At 37.4% G+C, this 22902-nt stretch overlaps 1 protein-coding gene across 1 annotated transcript in view; it reads right to left on the bottom strand.

Annotated features, from left to right (window-relative positions):
* LOC148943229 (ankyrin repeat domain-containing protein 16-like) overlaps positions 1-22902 on the bottom strand; it is a 61395-nt gene that overhangs the window by 29383 nt on the left and 9110 nt on the right. Inside the window, exon 2 of the mRNA XM_089101516.1 lies at positions 7697-7987. Within this exon, the coding sequence (XP_088957642.1) occupies positions 7697-7870 (174 nt within the window). The 5' untranslated portion in view covers positions 7871-7987. The remainder of the gene's footprint in view (positions 1-7696; positions 7988-22902) is intronic.

Raw genomic sequence — 22902 nt, 5'->3', positions numbered from 1 at the left:
GAGACAAGAAAACAGATTTAAAAAGAGCGAGTAGTCCGTTATTCTACTTTGACGAGGAAATAGAGTTATTAGGAAGCTTTTTCCATCCCTGTATGGAAACTTGGGTAGTAGAAAGTGTTGAAGACTTTGAAGAAATGGTGAAAAAAAATGAGCACGCGATTTGGCTTTGATGTAGCAATAGACATAGAAGAACCTGGAATTGAAAAACAAATTTTACATGAAAATCATTCAGAGAAAAAGTCAAAAAGTAATAAAATCTTTCAAGTCTTTCGGTCAAAAAGTGTAAAATGTAAAACAAAACACTTTATAAAATTTACTGTCAATCCAATTAGGTCGTTTACTATTCCCAAAGAAAAGAGAAAACTAACAAATAGCGTCATAGCAGACTTGCAAAACTTAGAAAATTTGGCCCCCACAAATTTATTTCATTATGGAGATGTAGAACTTACTAAAACTTCCGACGATGGTACAATAAAGTACCTTGGGAAAAAAGCAGAAGCTGCTATAATTAGCAGGGGTAAAGACATTCTTCCAGTCTGGGATCTGATCAAAGAAGATTATCTGGTCGACGCTGGTATAATTAGAGATACATGGAAGTTTAATTGTTTCTATCGTAAGAAACGCAGTGAAACATGTGGACAAGCTTTGACACAGTAGCAGCAGTATGGGGTCAATTACTCCAACAAGAACCCTGTCCCACCATACGATAGGAGCCCCATTAAAACAAGACACATACCCCATAGTAGTAGCCTATAGGCATTTAAAGTTTGACAACATGCCCTTCCCAGATTTCTACAATAGCCCTGTGACGTCACGAGAGCCCTGGCAAGATTCCGACAATATAAGACCGAGAAAATATCAGATCACACCGAGAACAGATCAGACCAGACCAAGAAGAGATCAGATCAGACTAAGAACGTACCAGATCAGACAAAGCACAGATCAGATCAGACCGAGAACGGATCAGACCGAGAAAAGATCAGATCAGACCGAGAACATATCAGATCAGATCAGTAACAGATCAGATCAGATCGGATCAGACCAAAAACAGATCATATCAGACAAAAAACAGATCTAATCAGACCGAGGACAGATTATATCATACCGAGAACAGATCAGATCAACCTGAGAAGTGATCAGATCATACCGAGAACAGATCAGACTAAGAACATATCGGAACAAACCAAGAAAAGATCCGATCAGACCGAGAACAGATCAGATCAGACCGATACCAGATCAGATCAGACCGATACCAGACCATATCAGACCGAAAACAGATCATATCAGACCAAGAACAGATCAAATCAGACACAAGAAAAGATCAGACCACACCGAGTAAAGGTCAGATCACACCGAAAACAGCTCATTTCAGACCAAAGATCAGATCAGACCAAAAACAGATCAGATCAGACCAAGAACCGATCAGATCAGACCCACATCAGATCATATCAAACAGAGAACAGATCAGATCAGACAAAGAACAGATCAGATCAGACCAAGAAAAGATCAGATATGACCGAGAACAGATCATATCAGAGCAAGAACAGATCAGAAAAGACTGGGAACAGATTAGATCAGACCGAAAACAAATCAGATCAGACCAAGAATAGATCACAAAAGACAAAGAACAGATTAGATCAAACCGAGAATAGATCAGTTCAGACCGAGAACAGAACAGTTAAGACAAAGAAAAGATCAGATCAGACCGAAAACAGATTAGATCAGACTGAAAACAGATCAGATCAGACCGAGAACAGATCAGATAAGACAAAAAACAGATCAGATCAGACCAAGAAGAGATCTCACTAGATGAGGTCAGATGAGACCAAGAACTCATCAGATCAGACAAAGAACAAATCAGATGAACCCGAGAACAGATCAGATCAAAAAGATCAAATAAGACCAAAAATAGATCAGATCAGACCAAGAACAGGTCAGATCAAAGAACAGATCAGATCAAATAACAGATCAGATCAGACCAAGAACAGATCAGATCAGACCGAAGAACAGATCAGATCAGACCGAGAACAGATCACACTGGACCGAGAATAGATCATATCAGACCGAGAACAAATCAGATAAGACCGAGAACATATCAGATCAGACCAAAAACTGGTCAGATGAGACCAAGAACTCTTCAGATCAGATAAAGAACAAATCAGATCAACCCGAGAACAGATCAGATCAGACCGAGAACAGATCAAATCAGACCAAGAAAAGATCACACCAGACTGAGAAAAGGTCAGATCACACCTAAAACAGATCATTTCAGACCAAGAACAGATCAGATCAGACCAAGAACAGATCAGACCCAGAACAGATCAGATCAGAGAGAGAACAGATCAGGTAAGACAAAAAGAACAGATCAGAAGAGCAAGAAGAGATCAGATCAGACAGAGAAACAGATCAAATTAGACTGAGAACAGATCATATCAGACCAAGAACAGATCATAAAAGACTGGGAACAGATCAGGTCACACCAAGAACAGATCATATAAGACAAAGAACAGATAAGATCAACTCGAGCATAGACGAGATCAGACCGAGAACAGAACAGATAAGACAAAGAACAAATCAGATCAGACCGAGAATAGATCAGATAAGATCAAAAACAGATCATATCAGACCAAACAGATCATATCAGACCAAGAATAAATCAGATCAGACCGAGAACAGATCAGATCAGACAGAGATCAGATCAGATCAGTGAAAGAACAGATCAGATCAGACCGAAATAGATCAGATTAGACAAAGAACAGATCAAATCAGATCAAGAACAAATCATATCAGACTCAGAATAGATCAGACCAGATCGAGAACAGATCATATTAGACCAAGAACAGATCAGATTAAACCACGAATAGATCAGAACATACCGAAAACAGATCAGATCAGACCAAGAACAGATCGGACCCCTGGTGGAAAAAATCAAATAAACACACATCCGTGATCTTTCTTCTGGCAAAAAATACAAAATTACACATTTTTGTAGATAGGAGCTTGAAACCTCTACAGTAAGGTTCTCTGATATGCTGAATCTGATGGTGATTTTCATTAAGATTCTATTACTTTTAGGAGCTGTTTCCCATTTTTTTCGAATATGAGGTAACTTTCCTCAGCCACATAACTTTAGATGGGTAAGACTCAATTTAATGAAACTTGTATGTCTGGATTTGGCATAAAAATTAAATTCTTTTGATGTATCTATTGATATTAAAATTCCACTTTTTAGAGTTTCGGTTACTATTGAGACGAGTTGCTCTTATTATACAGTTCGTTACCACAAACTGTTTGACAAAAGGGGAACTTTAATGCCCATTGTTTGAAATAGGGATAGACAATATCCTAGCGTAGCCAAATTTTGTTTAGAGGAGGAAGCTAGTAAGCGTTATAGACAGTTGGGATTTTGTAGGTATAATAATCTAGTTCTAACCAAACCAATATTTTGTCATAAAATGAACCGTAAATAACATGGCATTCACATCATGGTAAAACAACCTACCTTACTGGTTATGTCATTGTGAATCAAAGACTGGCAGGATTGATTCAAGATACTAGGGTAAACAGAAGAGCTGTTATTGATGCTAAATTGCTTGCTTGGATCCTGTTTGATTACAATAGTAGCCATATCTCTACGTTAATATATAAATTACTAGGGTGTACAATAATATATAAAGTACTAAGGTATACAGAAGCGCTGTTATTGATGCTAATTTGATTGTTTGGATCCTGTTTGATTACGATAGTAGCCATATCTACACATTAATATATAAATTACTAGGGTATACAATAATATATAAAGTACTAGGGTATACAGAAGAGCTATTAGTGATGCTAATTTGATTGTTTGATCCTGTTTGATTACGATAGTAGCCATAGGCTATTTATGCATTAATATATAAATTACTAGGGTATACAATAGTATATAAAGTACTAGGGTATCCAGAAGAGATGTTATTGATGCTAATTTGATTGTTTCGATCCTGTTTGATTAAGATAGTAGCCATACATTATAGGAACAAGCCTTTGGCTTGTTCTTTGCTGAAACTTAGTAAAAAACAAATTAAGTTGTCAATTATGCCTGTGCTACCAAAAGATGCAGCTTTTGTCAAAAATTAAATTTTATTTTAGTACTATCACTTTCGACTCTTAAAAAGGGCACCAAAACATTTAATTTTCAATCAAATGAGACTCAATTTATTTATTAGCATATACTATTTATTTTTACTACCCATTAGCAAGCATACAAAATGTTGTAAATGGAGTAGGAAAAAAGGAAACCACAACAACAACAATAAAAAGGGCAACAACTGCAAAAACACAGCTCGACTACACGGTCCAAACTGCAGAATCAATAAATACGACAGAAATAGCAATAATATAGCAATATTGATGATAGAACAATTTAAGGTATTGTAGCACGCAATGATGATTGGCACGGGTCAAACGCATTGGCAAACTGAACATGGAGATTTACCAAAGCTTTGAACAGGTCAGCTATACCGTATTTATAAGATATTTTTGTTCTTCTGATCCAAATTGGACTGACCACCCATACACGAGTAGATGGTATACTGAGCAGTTCTATGTCATTTGGGATGTGGATTCAAGTCCTGATGATGCTAAAAACTTGCCAAGTCCAGGCTTGGGGTAAGAATTAGTGGCATGACTCTGCAAGCTCAGCCGCCTGGGGTGTGGAGACAATGGTTCTTTGAGACTTGAGCCTTGATCTAGTTGGGCCCACCCTGCGACAAAAATCCAAAAGGAAAGGTGAAACAGGTAGCTGCAATATCTATAAAAAGTTGAACCAATACTTTTGCGATCAGACGCTGTAAATACTACCGAGGACGAAGCAAAGGCGCATGTGGCAAAACATACACATTAAATACATGAGCAAGTAAAAACGAAAGTTCTACATTTTTCTCAGTGAAAAGTGTTGCAAAGCAGTCAAGAGTATTTTTTAGGTCGCTGCATATTGGAAGCCCGAGATACATAATCTTAGGCAAAAATTTAATAGTTGGGATCCAGAATTAACATAAACTGGTACTCTACATTTAATACGGCTATTAAATACAAGAACATCATTCTTCTGGGGGTTGAAAGATAGACCTCTGCTAATGTACTCTTGACTCAACTAAAAAAAATATGCCTACAAGTAGTTTACTAACATTCAGAATGTCATCAGCGTAGTGAAGCATCAAAACCTCTGAAAATGCATGTTGACTGAACTGGTTCCCATGGCAGAATAATATAAAACTATTATTGAAAAACTAAAAAAAAATTAGTTCCAATGCCTACAAGTAGTCTATTAACATTCAGAATATCATCAGCGTAGTGAAGCATCAGAACGTCTAAACATATGCGTTGACAGAACTGGTTGCTATGGCATAACAATATGTAACTATTGTTGAAAAACTGAAAGTTACTGAAAAACTAAAAAAAGAAGTTATTTCCAATGCCTACAAGTAGTCTACTAACATTTCATCAGCGTAGTCAAGCATCAAAACCTCTAAAAATATATGTTGACTGAACCGTTTCCCATTGCATAATAATATGAAACTATTATTGAAAAAAAAGTTATTGAAAAACTAAAAAAACAAAAGTTATTTCCAGTGCCTACAAGTCTTGGTTTTTTCTCCAATTAGCCATGGCAACTTGATTTTAGTTCGAAATCAGTTTAAATTAAAACCAAGTTGCCATCAAGCCATGGTTAATTGGAGAAAAAATCCAAGATAGATAGTCTGAGGGAGAGGCAGAGCTGGCGTAAAACTTTTTGAGTATTTTATGAAAATGATGTCATTTTCACTTGTTGATTGATACTAACATTCAGAATATCATCAGCGTAATGAGGCATCAAAACCTCTAAAAACACATATTGACTGAACTGGTTCCCATGGCATAATAATATGAAACTATTATTGACGAAAAAGTTATTGAAACTAAAAAAAAAACAGTGATATCCGATGCCTACAAGTAGTCTACTAACATTCAGAATAATATCAGCATAGTGAAGCATCAAAACCTCTAAAAATATATGTTGACTGAAGGGGTTCCCATGGCATAATAATATGACAGTTATTGAAAACAGAATTTCCTTTTTATTTTGTATTGGCATGGCCCTAGGGCTTTTAGTGCAATAAAATTTACTTACTAACTTACTACTATGAAACTATTATTGAAAAAAAAAGTTATTGAAAAACAAAAAAAGTAGTCTACTAACATTCAAAATATCATCAGCATAGTAAAGCATCAAAACCTCTGAAAATATATGCTGACTGAACCGGTTTCCATGGCATAATAATATGAAACTATTACTGAACAGTGGCCAAGAAGTAAAACCCCTTGACATAATCCCTTCACAACAGAAATGAGACAAGAAGATTAAAGAATCAGCACCTGGTACCTTTACCTGAGCCTTTTATTTTCCATACATATTTCCCAGTGTGTGTATTAAGACTTATCAACACCATGCATCTGAGCAGACAACAAAATCTGTGAATGCATACCTGAGTCAAAACACGGTATTAACATCCTGACCGGGAAAAACCGGGGCCACCGTGACCGTATTGGGCCACTTGGGTAATTTTGAACCAATTCCAAAACAAAACACCAGAACTGCGGCCTGTTTGGCATACTGCATGGCGTGATCTATCTCGTAACAATATATAGATATGTTAAGAGTTGTTGACCACTCTTTACAACTATAGATGATCTGTAGAATAATTAATAAGGAACTTGAAATTCAGCCAAGATATCACAAACATCCTGGCACAAGGGGGTATAAGTTTGACCTTATCTAGGTTTCTGGTAGCATTTCTTTTCACTATGTGAATCAAAATGTGATTTCAGATTTATATTAAATTAAAAACACTACCAACTGGGCTAATGCACAAATGGTGAGATGAGTGTCAAATGGACAGCTGATGCACAAGTGGTGAGATGCACAGATACACAAGATTGGCAGAGAGAAATTGGTAAAGGTGAACAAAGTATGAAATCAAGAGATCAATTGGCTCCACAGTTATGTATGTATGTACAATAAAGAGCATTTTCTATGAGTGAGTAGTAATCAAACTGCAGCCCATAGCGTCGAAAACAATGCAGTATTAAAATTAAATATTAAAATTCTGCCTTTTTTTATCTTTTTAAGATTTAGTAATTATATATGAAAGAAGCAAATTATTTAATTTTTCAGACGCAAATAAAAATAGAAATAAACCTAGACACTATGGAGGATAGAAGGCCTACCTTCTCCCTCAAACAAAGACGAAAAAATAAGAATATACCATCTTGTAACATTTGAAAAAATATCATACTTTTCTGGCATAAATGCCTTCTTTCAAGCATGAGCCCCCTTTCTTCTGAAATTTTTTTAAGCTTGCTCCCATCCCCATAGAAAACTTCCTGGTGGTGTCATTTATTGTAAGCCTTAGTAAACTTTACAATAGCTCAGACAGTGACACTTATTAACAGTCTTACATGTATTACTTACTTCTATGCTCTATGTTCACTACTGTTTTGTGTTGAAACCAGACAATTTATTTATACTTCAAATCAACAATATTTTCTAAAACCAAGTTATTAAAAGATGTTTTTATACCTTTCTTACTTTAACTATAGCTCCTAGCTTTTTTCTCTAATTATATCAGGTCTAATTCAATTTTGAATTAACCAAGTTCTGCTCAATGATACTTACTTTACATATATCAATGCTGCCAATAGCTGCAGCAATATGCAATGGTGTAATTCCTGCTTCACCTTTTGCTCTTGCTGACCTTCCTGATAGCAGAAAAGAATTCACCAACTGCTTGTCTTTTTTTTCTACTGCATAGAACAAATCTACAGCACCCTTGGAATAGCAAAACACCATTTCTGCAGTCACTTAAATTTCATGAGAAAATATTGTAGCAGGAGTTGAGGTTTACTGAAAATTACTTTATTCAGGGTAGCCTTGTCATTTGGAAAATCTGATTTTCATTTACAGAACCTAAAAAAAAAGTTGTAAAATGAATTTTATGTATGATAGGCTATTTGTAAAAATATCAATTACTTTACAACAAACTCTTTGTATCAGTCACTATCTAGTTATTAACAATTCTCCATAAAGAACATTTCTTTGCTAATATTCATGCAATAACTTAATATAAAACAGTGAACTGAATTAGTTTAGCTAATGAAAAGATCCTAATGACCTTGAGTTTCACAACCAATTTTAATATATAATAGTATAGCAGCATAGTATAATTGACATAAAAACTCAAAATGGTCATGAAAAAAAGAAGAAAAAAACAACATATTTGGTAAATCTTTAGTAGACTTCAGTATGTGATTTATGTTGTTTTGTTTTTGATATGTGTTTTTTCATGTCTATACATGTTATGTCACCTTTCATATTCACAAAATGATAGAAATTCCTGACCCCTCAGATCTAAAGGGTCCTGTGCTAAACAAGCTTTATTTAAAATAAGACAAAATGTGATGTTGTTCTTTGCTTTGCTATTTATTTCACTTGAAAGAATCTTAGTTAGCCTACTTGCCTAGCCTCTAAATGAGAACATTGTTAGTCATTAGATTTTTGGTGAGTTGCTGACCTTTTTTGATTTGGGCTTATTAATATTATTTATTGAAGATCTGTCTTTGCACAAAAAAAGAAAATGACAGAGCACACAAAGAGAAAAAAAAAGCAAACTATCACAGGGCTACACAAGTATGACAATGTAACCAAGGTTGAAGAAGTTGGGTATAAAAATGTCTTGAAATTGTATTGTTTTTAATTCATTTATTTTAAATTTCAACTGTTATTTTCTTCGGTTTTGTTAGCTTTTTAATTTTTCATTTTGGTCTCCATGTTGTTTGCTTCTGTCTTTTTATTTTTCTGTTCTAAAGTGTTTGCATTTTTGCTGAAAAAATGTGGACTTGATTTTTAATTTTTTTTAAGACTTCCTCTAATATTGCTGAAGAAGAGATGCAGATGTCTATTCTCTTTTTAATATGAATTTTAAATGTGTAAGCCATTTTAGTATACCAGCTCAGTCCACAAATTCTGACTAATTTTTTCTTTCTCTCTTATATCAAACAGTTCGTGGCAACGAACTGTAAGTAAGGAGCAACCCAGCTCAATAGTAACAAACACTCTAAAAAACAGAATGTTGATACCAATAGATACATCAAAAGAATCAGATTTTCATGCTGATTTCAAATATATATGTTTTATCAAGTTTAACCCATCAAATGTTATGTGCCTAAGAAAATTTGCCTTATTTTCAAAAAAAAGGGGAAACACCTCCTAAAAGTCATAGAACTTTAATGAAAATAACACCATCAGACTCAGCATATCAAAGAACCCTACTATAGCAGTTTCAAGCTCCTATATGCAAAAATGTGGAATTTTGTATTTTTTGCCGGAAGAAAGATCATGGATGCGTGTTTATTTGTTTGTGTTTTTTTTCCAGGGGTGATCGTATCCATCCAGTGGTCCTATAATATCGCTGGAGGGCTCATTCGAAGGTAAGTAAGTTCTAGTGTCCTTTTCAAGTGACCAAAAAATGGAGAGCCACAAGGTCCCCTCCCACAGTCATTTTTCCCAAAGTCACCCAATCAAAATTTTGAGATAGCCGTTTTGCTCAGCATGGTCGAAAAATACGATAACTATGTCTTTGAGGATGATGTAACCCCCCAGAGTCTCCGGGGGAAGGTCTGTAAGTTATGAACTTTACCCAATGTTTACATATAGTATTGGGTATTGAGAAGTATACAGAAATTTTCAGGGGGGATTTTTTCTGGTAGAGAAATTGTCTATTGTTTTGGGCACCCAATTGACTGAATGCCTTCTCAGGACCAGAGCAAAATTTGCACTTTACTGAAAAAAACAACAACAAAAAAACAAATGAAATTGGGTTGTCAGTTCAATTGACATATACTGATATTTATACCTTAAAAATTTTGATATTTTTTTTATTTATGAAAGTAAGAAATATGAAAACAGTTCAAACATATTTTGTTTTCAGCTCCTTAGTTTTAATAGCAGTAGGAGTGGCTGTAGAAGTAATTGTAGTAGCCTATGCTTTAGTGGGAGTAGCAGTAATAGAGGTAGTAATAATAGCAACAGTAGCAGTAGTATAAGTAGAAGCAGAAGCTAAGGGTGCAAATATTACCTTTTGGTTAGTTCAATATCCCTCATGACAAGCCCTGTTAGTTTCATTTTCACACACCTAATTGTCCCTAAGATATTGCTATTACACCCTTTTGACAACCTGCATACAAAGAGCATGTTGTGATTTAGTTCATCTTCCCCCCTAAAAATTTCACTTTTATGCCCTTATGCATAGTAGTAATAGTAGTCACAGTAGTAGTATTGATATTACTAGTAATAGTATTGAATAGCAATAGTACTACTACCAGCAGTAGTATTAACCTATTACCTTTTGGTCAGTTGTACATCCCTCTCATCAAGTCCTGGAAGTTTCAACTTAATACAATTAGCCATTAATAATTTATTTTTAACCCACATCATATACAAAAATGATAATTGTGGAGTATAAAGAAAAAAATAGATAATACACTACATACATGAGTACATAAAACTTGAAAACTTCACAAGAGCACAGTAACCAAAGAAAAGAAAAACGTTCAAGATACAAAAAAAAATCCTCAGCATCATTTAATAATTTAGACCTTCATATTTGGAATGTTTGAATATTACCTGTTCATGAATATAGCGAATTTAAATTACTATTGCGGAAAATTAAAAAATGCAAAACAAACAACTTCAACAACACTTCAAAAAAAAAAAATTAAAAAAAATAAAAAAAATACAGCAAACGAGTAAAGCCACTGTGGGATGGCAGATACTTATATATAGACGGCAAGTTCCGTAAGCCTTGACCCAATATCCGGAGGACCTTAAACAGATATGAGGTTCCGATTTCTATACCATGGAGGCAGATACAATAGAAAGCGGGAAAACCGGAAATATATGAATAAAGTAATCTTATGTCTTTTTGGTGAAAAATAGGGTAAATTCCAGATAGAAACATAACCGAGTGATCTGTAAAAACCGAATATAATTTAGCAAGAGACTTTCTATTGTATCTGCCTCGATTTGCAACAATTTTAGAATAACTTAACTGAATTTTCTTCTTGCAATCAGCGACGATGAGCTTTCGGAAAGATTTTTGTGTTTTGCTAACATTGATACCCAGCCACCGGAAAGAAGGAACCGACGGGACGGAAAAAGATCCGCAAACTAGAGGGATCATATTATTACTATTAAATGAGAGATATTCACACTTTGAAAGATTAAGAAAAAGTCCAATGGTATAAAGTTTAGATGCTAATGTTGAGACAGACAGGGAAAGCCCCTTTTTAGTCCTACTGATCAAAAGGATACCATCTGCCTAAGCAAGATAAGAGATGTTAACGGAATTAAGAATGCAAGTGGGTGGGATAGAAGAAAGAACAGATGATATACAAAATTTAAAAATAAAAGGAGAAAGGACGGCACCCTGCCGGAACCCACGCCGCACTGGAATTTTGCTTTCGGAAACATTCATGTCCGTTTTAATCCGCAAAGAAGACTTGGAATACCAATATCTAAGAAGAAAAATTACCGAAATGTTAATACCGTGACTAAAATGGGAAAAAATTGCTTGGGAATGGGTAACAGTGTCAAAGGCCTTCGAGAGATACAAGGCACATAAATATAACTCGAATCCATTTTTAGTCGCCTCAGTAAGAACATTCGCCAAAACTCGACGTCCTTGCTGGCAACCTACCCCAGCTGAAAACCCGATCTGGTTTTCACCGAAGTATGCGGAAGAGTTAACAGAAGGAAGGAGAAGATACTCGAAAATTTTACTTATATTGCAAGAAACCGTTATTGGCCTGTAAGATGCACACTCAATCGAAAATTTTCCTTTTTTCAAAATTGAGGTAACTCTTCCGCACAAAAAACTTTCAGGCATAAACGAGGTACATAAACACATTTGGAAAAGAAGTTGTCGATGTTGGGCAAGAGCTGGACAATCAACCTTTAGGTGTTTGGCAATTATGCCATCAACATCAGAAGAACTTGAATTGAGTTTCTTCATAGCTAGTACCACCGAAGATAAATGAACTGGGAGGATCTGGTTCTGGCGGAGTGAGGCAGGAAGCGCAAAATTAAAAAGCTTCATAAATGTAGCATAAACGAGATGGTTTACGGTGTTAAAAATATGATAATAATAATTGCACCAAGCAGCAGGACTAATTGGGGTACTCGTTGAAAAAGAATCATCAATTTTATCTGAATTTACTACCTTTTTCCAATCTAAATTATTTGTCGGGAACTTACAAATTTTAGGTTTTGCAGATTGTAAACGCTTTTTACACTCTAGCTTAGTTTTCTGTTTAAGCTCAAATACTATGCCGTTAAGTGGCCGTCCGCAAGAAACCCATATACGCAGCCAAAATTTGGCTTTATTTTTCACTGTTTTTAGACCTGGGTCCCACGACCATTCAGGCTTCCACGTATTAAATTTTACACGCTCCTCGGGAGCGACCATTCTTTCGGCTTCCTTCATAAATGATATAATATCAAAATAGTATTTGTTCAACAAATTCTTATCATTTACAAATTTAGATCCAACCTGAAGTAGCTGAAAAGGAACTTTTATAGTAGACAAAAGAGCTGTAAGAGTAGAAATGTAGAGCGCCCAGTTAGCCTTATTCCAATTTCGCCTCGTAAACCATCTAAGATTTACGCGTGAAATATCTGGTGACAGAGAGATATCAAACGAAAAGGAAATTAGTAGGTGGTCTATATCATATTCTGTTTCGTGAACAGAAACAATTGGAACCGATAAATTTGGAGAACAAAGAACGTGATCTATATTAGTATGGCTCCCAGAATGATGGATATATAAAATGAACGATTCTTATCCAGTAGCTTAAACTCGGACAAAGACTGGAAAACCATATCCGATCGGAGGTTTGCATTCAACAAATCAGCATTAAAATCCCCAGCAACAACAAATTGGTAACCAAAAGATGATGCAGATTCAGCCACTTTTTTCAAAACACTACAAGTCTTGGCAAACTTATTCAGTGACTGAACAGATTTACGATCACAAGGAAAATATATATTAATAAATACCAGATCAGCAATTCGCACGGCCAAGATGTTTTCTTCACTGTGGAACAGCACTGGCGTCCCCAATGAAAAAGAACTACGTTTCAAAATACGGGCGAGGCCTCCAGAAGGTCTACCAAACGTAGACTGTGCAGCATTCACAAACGCAATGTGATTCCCCTCCATTTCAGCAGATTGGTATTAGCTGATGATAAAAGATGCTCTTGAAGACAGAAGATATTTGCACGAAAGTTCATCAATGATGTGCTCTTTCCTACGCGTTCCGTTTATATTGTACGAAATAACTGAGAACTTTTGCAACATAATTTTTTCAAGCCGGCCGCAATACGAGATTTGAGCACTGGACGCAATAGACTATACGAAGTGTGTGACCCGTTGCAGTTCGCACAATAAGGGATGTTAGTACACGGCGCATCTTTCGAAGAAGAGTGATTGCCTGCACAGCACGCTCATTTTTCCACTTGACTGTTGCATTTGTTTAGAACGTGATCAGGAGACCTGCACTTAAAGCAACAACGCTGTACACTTATAAAGTCATAAACGTTGAAAATCTCGTATCCGCTTTTTATCCATTTTTTATCGCGTCACTTTTACCAATCAAGTCCGACAAGACCAGCTTGATAGTTTGGGACGACCAAAATCGACTTGCGTCCTCGACTCCAGGGTGCATTTTGAATTCACTAGCACTAAATGACAGCGGGATTCCTTTTACTATTCTGAGGTACCGCTTCTGCAAAATCTTTGAGCCAGCACCCGAAACAACCGACTTCAAAGACTCACAGAAATCAGAGGCTACAGATTTCTCAATATTCACAAAAAGTGTATCTCTCAATGGCCTCACACTAGTATTCAAATCATGACCACTTGGTTGGTCGATAAAGTCCTTATGGCTTGTCGGATCACTAATAGACGGTGGCAATTTAAAGACAACAATAGTAGAATGGCTATTGGCTGGTTTCGAGAGACTGGCTCTAAACTGTGGAAGTGGCGGGAGATGGTTGGAATATGCCTCGAACTGGTTGGAAATTTTCTTTAACTGGAAATGCAGCTCATTCACTCTCGAAAAAAGAGCAGAACAAGCTGTGGCTGGTATCGATGGCACTTTATTGGGGCTTAGAATAACAAATACTGGGATTTCGAAATTGTTTGTAAATTTTTTTTACTATCAAAAGAAATAAAAAAAAAATCTCAGCATAAAGTAAATGTAGTGTTAAGTTTTTTTCCAAGTGTTGAACGTTTTATTTTGTTCAATGACCGTTTTTCCAAGTATTAAGTACTATTATTAGGTTAATGTAGTGTTTCATTTAAGTGTTTTATGATTATTGCTCATCAAAGTTTATGTTATTTGTGCCTTTCATTTATGTTATTTTACTGTGTTTATGGCTGTATATTTGGCTTTAAAATACATTATCTATCTATCTATCTAATATGCAGAACAATTGTACCAAACACATTTTGCGTGCAGACCCGCTATACTTTACGCCCCCCCCCCTAATGTGCAAATCTATAGCCCAAATTTATTTCTAAAGTAACAAAGAAACTAACAAAAAAAAACAATGTGTTCTCAAATTTTACACAGTGTAAACTTAATTAAGTGGTGCATAATACACAAGTACCAAAAGTCCTTCCCCCAATGGAAATTAAAAGAATAAAACACATTTCCATGGGGGGGGGGGGGTAATTTCGGAGGGGTAATCGCTGGGGGGGGTAATTTCTGGGGGGGGTATTTTCTGGGGGGGGAGTATTTTCTGGGGGGTAATCGCTGGGGGGGGGGAAACATCGGCGACCATTTGGGGAAATGGTGGATGTGAGAGAGGATTAGTTATCAATTTCCAATTGAATCAGCTCTTTTTGAAGTTTCTACAACAACAAATGGCCATATCAAAATTTCTATCAGATGCATTTTGGGAAAATACAAGGTGTGTGGCGGGGTATCAACCCCCCCCTATTTCACTAGCATTCATGCTAGTGAAAGTATTTCACTATCATTCATTCAGAGAACACCCAGCTTGAAAATGGTTATTTTATAGTCTCTGATCAATAAATAACTGGTTTCTTCAACTAAACGGATTAAAATACAGGTGAAATTTGTTGCGCAATTGACTTTTCTGGAGTAAGCAAAATTGTAATTAATATTACTACCGGTGAACGAACTCGATTATCCTTGGACTTTGATATTTGACTATTCTTTGGTTTGGCGTTTTGCATTGCAATTTGCATAGTGATATATTACAACCAGTGAACGAACTTGATTATCTTTGGACTTGATATTGGTCTATTCTTTGGATTAGCCTTTTGTATTGCAATTTGCAAGTGATTTTTTTGCGCCAAAAATGCAAAACACGCAGTGAACAAGTGCACAAGGATTTTAGAATGGCGGTACTTTTGATAAAGCAAATGCAACGGAAGCAACTGCGGTGAACCAACATCTCCAGGAGATAAGTTTCAAGTTGGATCTCCTACTGAAATTGTCATCGGACGTTTTAGAAATACAGCAGGAATTCGGCCGGGTACGAGTACAATTATCTCAAGCCTTAGCAAATAACGAGAAAATGACAAGAGATATGAGTGCTATGACTGAACGTTTGTCGGCAACAAATCACAGAGCGGATTTGTTAGAAGCAGAATTCAGGAGGGCAAATCTTATTTTGTATGATTTTATACCACAACAGCCTGGTAAAACGTTAAAGGAGGAAGTCATGGAACTATTTAAACAGGTATTTCGATCTCTTGATATATCAAGTTATGCAATTAAGGACGTTTACCGATTGGGTGCTACTGAACCAGTGGTAATCAAGTTTAATGTGGCAGAATTGCGCGATTACATCTTACGTAATAATGGACCTTTGAGGATGTTTAGAGTTAAATTTGCTCCCGATTATACCTACGCACAAAGGGAAGCCCGTAGGCATTTAAGGCCATTGCTTGATAGGGCTGTAGCAGAAGGAAGAAATGCTGAACTCAGGAGCACCAAGCTGTTCATTGAAGGGCGGACGTTTACGTACGATTTGGCAGTTGGAAGTTTTAGAAAGCATCGTAAACCAGGCTTTTCAGGCTAAAATGCTAGTGTGGACCAAGCTCCTAGTAGAGAGGCACCCCCCCCCATGTCATCTGTTGCAGTGAATCAGCCCTACTTTGAAAGTTCGGGGAGAAAATTCCGGTAGTGAAGACAGCGATACCGATACAGTTGTAGATGCACAAGCTATGCCCCAGCGACCAAGAGTACGTAAGAGTGCAGAAATAATCAGTCCCAATGATCTACTGAGGAATCCTCCAAAAAATGTTCGTGGTGGCCGGGGAAGAGGTGACACTAGTGGTGGTAGCCCGTACTATGGTAATATAGGAAGATTGACACATAACACACGTAAAGACTACTACAGGATGGATTTCAGTGAATCACAGAGAATTCCTCCAGAGACACCATTCAATCTTGCAGCTGATCAAAGTATAAACACAAATTAGCGGTACGCAGGCCATACGCGAGAAAACGTGGTCAAGTTTGTGTCTTGGAATGTTCAAGGACTAAGGAATAAAAAGAAGTGAAGTGGAACTTGAAATAACAAAATTTGATTTTGTTGCGTTAGTAGAGTCATGGCACAGTGGTGATGAAGTGCCATCTTTTTGCGGTTTCATAACCGAAAATGTTGCCCGTTCGGTGTCAAGGAACACCCGGCATTACGGTGGTATCTTAGTGCTTTTAAAGAATAATTCTTTTTTGTCTTTCAATAAGCTGAAAAGTGAATCAGAAAACCTTGTTTGGATTAGATTGGTATGTCGCTCAGGTCTGAAATTGTTGGTTTCTGCAGCTTATGTCCCACCGCAATCTAGCTCATATACTGCAGAAGATACATGGTCTATATTACAAACAGAAGCTAGTTTTTTGTAGTAAATTTATGTTCCATGAAAATTGCTGGTAGGAGACTTTAATGCTTATACAGCTGATCTGGTTGAGCTGCCTGTTGTTGATATATCGGCCGTTTATGATGTTGTTGCTCATATGTATAGGATCCCCAGAAAGAGCATGGATGATAAAAGAAAAGTTAATGTTTGGGGTAGAAGACTCCTGGCACTTTTTTCGGTGGTTGGAGTTGGGATTGGAAATGGGGTGGATAAGTTTGGGGTGGATAAGTCAAGGGGTGATTATACTTGCATTTCGGGTCTGAGGCCTAGTATTATTGATCATGTTTTGGTTGACCTTCGTTTGGATGTGGAATCAGTGAATGTTGGTTTTGAATATTCAGTTGTCTGACCACCTACCAATTAAGTTAAGCTTAGGCCTTGAGTGTAGAGTTAATGAATATAGTTCTTTGCGGTTTAGGTATACTTCACCAAGTAGACAGCTAAAGAGAGAGTAGAGTGAGGGCAAACAGAATGCATTAAGCGCTATATTTAGTAAAGAGCAGGTTTGTCAGAGACTAGAGCAGCTAAGGTTAAGTAGTGATTCTAGTGATGAATAAGAAGCTAATTTTAATACGTTATTACTGGAGCTATCAGCGCCAGTATTGAGTTCATTAAAACCAGTTAGTGAAAGTTTTTACGACCTTGATTGTTTAAGTAGTAAAAATTTGTTATCAGAGCCTTGAATCGGGTAAAGCAAGCTAGAGATGAGGTTGAGAAAGCAACACTATTGGTAAGGTTTCGCGAGGTTAGGAGATGCCATAAGAGGTTAATAAAAGTAAAGAAAAGAGATTTTAATACACGTCAAATCGAGCAAATGAGCCGTTTTTACTTGGAGAGTAATATGAAGGAATTTTGTAGAAGGGTAAACCAAAAACAAGGAAAAGCGCCAGAGGGAATCCCAGATCCAAATAGCTGGCCGGAACATTTCGCAAGTAAAGAAGAAGGAGATCTTAGTAAGTGGTGTGATAAAGAATTTGGGAATATTTCGGAGGAATATAATTACCCTATGAGGGAGGGGGATTATTCGTTAGCAGAGGAGGTAGATATTGAGGAGGTTGCTCATGTGTTAAAGAAATTGGATGGAGGAACAGATCCTGGAATTGATGGAATTCTTGCTCCTTTATATAAAAAGTTTTCAAGTTTAGTTATGCCAATTTTTATGCTGCTGTTTAATAGTATGCTTCATCAGGTATTTGGATTTCAAAATGGACGACGTCTTTAATATTACCTTTATTTAAAAAAAGTAATGCGAGGTTGCATTGCAACTATAGGCCTATAGCCATGGTACCATGTTTAAGTAAGATTCTAGAGAAATTGATTGATAATAGGCAAGCTAATTGGTTAAAGATGAATAATTTGTGAGGAACATGGTGGATTCAGGGAAGGATATAGCACAGTTGACAGGGTATTTGTACTTCAGGCGTTGATAGAAAAGTATAGTAGAGGTAAGAGTAATTTATTGGTAGCTTTTGTAGATTTTGAGAGAGCATTCGATAGTGTTGATAGGATTTTCTTGTGCGTAGAATTGTTGAGGATAGGACTTCCCCGTATTTCTGTTTGACTAGTGTGTGATATGTAAAGGCTAACAAGAGGAATGGTTAAGGTAGCAGGGAAAGGGTTTGCGGATTTATTTAGTTGTGAAGTAGGAGTTAAACAGGGTAGCACCTTGTCACCAAGGCTATTTTGTTTATATATTAATTATATTGTTGAGTTTTTTGAGGAAAAATGGGCGCCAACAGTGAGTTTAGGAAATTTAGCTTTGTCTCTGTTGTTATTTGCGGATGATACGGCGCTGATAGCTAGAAACGCCAAAGATTTGCAAATATTGTTGAACATATTACATGTTTATTTCGAAAAAAAGAAAATGAGATTAAATATCCAAAACACTGAAATTGTAGTTTTTGGGACAAATAAAAATAATGAAAAATTTTTATTTAAGGGTATTGAGTTGAAAAAAAGTACAACTTTTAAGTATTTAGGGTTTGTATTAAATAATAAAGGAAATTGGAAGGATCATCATAGGCAGCGCGCTAGCGCTGCCTAAGTAAAGAACGATGTGGGCACAATGTGTTTTTGGTTTTTTTTTTTTTTTCCATACCCAGGCACTTCGTATCGAAGGAGTCGTCGTAGAAACTTCGAAAAGGGGTTTTTCGATTGGAAATTGGAGTGGCTAGTGCCCTTTTTAATAGTCGAAAGTGATTGGAGGGCAACTAGCCCCCCCCCCACGCACAACATTCCCCCAAACACATACAAACGAAATTTTTATATAACCATTTTGTACAGCGTAGTTGATTTCCAGATAAAAAATATTTTTTTTAGGAGAACACTCCCCCACAACTCTCAGGGCAAGGGTTTTAAGGTATACCCTGGTGGCATACAAGGTTTTTTATAGAAGGAGTTGTTGTAGGAACTTTAAAACAAGCTCATTCGATTGGAAATTCAAACGGCTAGTACCTGTTTTAATAGTCGAAATTTATTAGTGGGCAACTGCCCCCCCCCCGACGCCAATCAGTCCCCCAAAAACATCCAATCAAAGTTTTAAGATAGTCATTTTGTTCAATATAGCTGATTTCCAGATAGAAAATATGTTTTTGAGGAGGAAACTCCCCCAAAACCGTCAGGGCAAGGGTTTTAAGTTATGCCCTGGGGGCATACAAGGTTATTATAGAAGGCGTTCTCGTAGAAACTTCAAAACAGGCTCATTCGATTCTAATTTCAAAGGGCTAGTATCCTTTTTAATAGTAGAAAGTGATTTTAGGGCCACTAGCCCCCCCCCACGCCCCTCATTACCCCAAACACATTAACTCAAAATTTGGGATGACCATTTTGTTCAGCATAGTTGATGTCCAGGTAAAAAATATTTTTTTGTGGAAGGCACTCCCCCACGACCCTCCGTGCAAGGGTTTTAAGTTATGCCCTGGGGGCATACAAGGTTTTTATAGAAGGAGTTGTCGTAGAAACTTCAACACAGGCTCATTCGATGGGACATTCAAAGGGCTAGTAATCTTTTTAATCGTCTAAAGTGATTGGAGGGCAACTAGCAAGGCCCCCCCCCACGCCCCGCATTCCCCCAAACACATCCAATCAAAATTTTAAGATAGCCATTTTGTTAAGCATAGTTGTTTTCCAGATAAAAAAATATGTTTATGAGGAGGACAATCCCTCACAACCCTCAGGGCAAGGATTTAAAGTTATGCCCTGGGGGCATATAAGGTTTTTACATAAGGCGTTGTCATAGAAACTTCAAAACAGGCTCATTCGATTGGAAATTCAATTGATCTAGCAATTTTGTTCGGCATAGTTGATTTCCAGATAGAAAATATGTTTTTGAGGAGGACACTCCCCCACAACTCTCAGGGCAAGGGTTTTAGATTATGCCCTCGGGGCATATAAGGTTTTTATAGAAGGCGTTGTCGTAGAAACTTCAAAACAGGCTCATTCGATTGGAAATTCAAAGGGCTAGTACCATTTTTAATAGTCAGTGACTGGAGGGAAACTAGCCCCCCCCCACCCCCAGCATGGCCCCCAACACAGCCAATCAAAAGTTTGAGATAGCCATGTTGTTCAGCATAGTTGATTTCCAGATAGAAAATATGTTTTTGAGTAGGAAACTCCCCCAACACCCTCCGGGCACGGGTTGTTAGTTATGCCCCGGGGGCATATAAGGTGTTTATAGAAGGCGTTGTTGTAGAAACTTCGAAAAGGGCTCATTCGATTGGAAATTGAAGTGGCATGTGCCCTTTTTGATAGTTGAGTGGTGGGAGAGAAACTAGCCCCCCCCCCCGCCCCTCCGTCCCCCAAACACATCCAATCAAAATTTTGAGATAGACATTTTGTTCAGCGTAGTTGTTTTCCAAATAGAAAATATGTTTTGAGGAGGACACGCCCTCACAACCCTCAGGGCAAGGGTTCTAAGTTATGCCCTGTGGAAATATAAGGTTTTTATAGAAGGCGTTGTAATAGAAACTTCAAAACAGTCTAATTCGATTGGAAATTCAAAGGGCTAGTACCCTTTTTAACAGTCGAAAGTGATTGGAGGGCAACTAGCCCCACCCCCACGCCCATCATTCCCCCAAACACAACCCAACCAAATGTTGAGATAGCCATTTTGTTCAGCCGAGTTGATTTCATTAGAAAAAAGAGTTGTTTTATGAGACCACTCCCCCAAAACCCACAGGGAACGTGTTTTTAGTTATACCCTGGGGGCTTAGAAGGTTCTTATAGACGACGTTCTCTTAGAAACTTCAAAACAGGCTCATTCGAGTATAATTTCAAAAGGCTAGGATCATTTTAAATAGTCGAAAGTGTTTGGAGGGCACGTAGCCCCCCCCCCACCACGCCCCTCATTCCCCCCAACCCAGTCAATCACACATTTGAGATGGCCATTTTGTTCAGCATAGTTGACTTCCAGGTAAAAAATATATTTTTGAGGAGGACACTCCCCCAAAACCCTCAGGGCAAGGGTTTTAAGTTATGCCCAGGGGGCACATAAGGTTTTTATAGAAGGCGTTGTCGTAGAAACTTCAAAACAGGCTCATTCGATGGGAACTTCAAAGGGCTAGTACCCTTTTTAATAGTCGAAAGTAATTGAAGGGCAACTAGCCCCGCCCCCCCCCACGCTCACCATTACCCCAAACATATTCAAGCAAAATTTTGATATAGTCATTTTGTTCGTCGTAATTTATTTCCAGATATAAAACATGTTTCTAAGTAGGATACTCTCCCACAACCCTCAGGGCAAGGGTTTTGGCTTATGCCCAGGGGGCACATAAGGTTTTTTATAGAAGGCGTTGTCGTAGAAACTTCAAAACAGGCTCATTCGATGGGAAATTCAAAGGGCTAGTACCCTTTTTAATAGTCGAAGGTGATTGGAGGGCAACTCGCCCCCCCCACGCCCCGCATTCCCCCACACCCAACCAATCAAAATATTGAGATAGCCATGTTGTTAAGCATAGTTCATTTCAAGATATAAAATATGTTTTTGACGAGGACAATCCCCCAAAACCCTCGGAGCACGTGTTTTAATTTATGTCCTGGGGGCATATAAGGTTTTTATAGAAGTCGTTGTTCTAGAAACTTCGAAAAGGGCTCATTCGATTGGAAATTGAAGTGGCTAGTGCCCTTTTTACTAGTCGAAAGTGATTGGAGGGCAACTAACCCCCCCCCCCCACGCCCATCAGTCCCCCAAACACATCCAATCAAAATTTTGAGATAGCCATTTGTTTAGCATAATTGATTTCCAGATAAAAAATATGTTTTTGAGGAGAAAATCCCTCACAACCCTCAGGGTAAGGGTTTTAAGTTATGCCCTGGGGGCATATAAGGTTTTTACATAAAGCGTTGTCATAGAAACTTCAAAACAGGCTCATTCGATTGGAAATTGAAAGGGCTAGTACCCATTTTAATAGTCGAAAGTGATTGGAGGGCAACTAGCTCCCTCCCAACGGCCTTCATTCCCCCCAACACATCCCATCACTATTTCGAGATAGCCCTTTCGTTCAGCATAGTTGATTTCCACATAGAAAATATGTTTTTGAGGAGGACACTCCCCAACAACCCTTGGAGCAAGGGTTTTAAGTTATGCCCTGGGGGCATATAAGGTTTTTATAGAAGGTGTTGTTGTAGAAACTTCGAATAGGGCTCATTCGATTGGAAATTGAAGTGGCTAGTGCCCTTTTTAATAGTCGAAAGTAATTGGAGGGCACCTAGCCCCCCCCCCCACGCCCATCATTCCCCCAAACACATCCAATCGAAATTTTGAGATAGCCATTTTGTTCAGTGTAGTTGATTTCCAGCTAAAAAATATTTTTTTTTAGGAGAACACTCCCCCACAACTCTCAGGGCAAGGGTTTTAAGTTATGCCCTGGGGGCAT

The sequence above is a fragment of the Artemia sp. Qi Xiang Cuo genome, chromosome 15 (genome assembly GCF_049724085.1).
Source record: "Artemia sp. Qi Xiang Cuo chromosome 15, ASM4972408v1, whole genome shotgun sequence".
In the NCBI taxonomy this organism is placed as follows: domain Eukaryota; kingdom Metazoa; phylum Arthropoda; class Branchiopoda; order Anostraca; family Artemiidae; genus Artemia; species Artemia sp. Qi Xiang Cuo.
The sequence above is the reverse complement of the archived record's forward strand: the minus strand, read 5'-3'. Positions and strand labels throughout refer to the sequence as shown.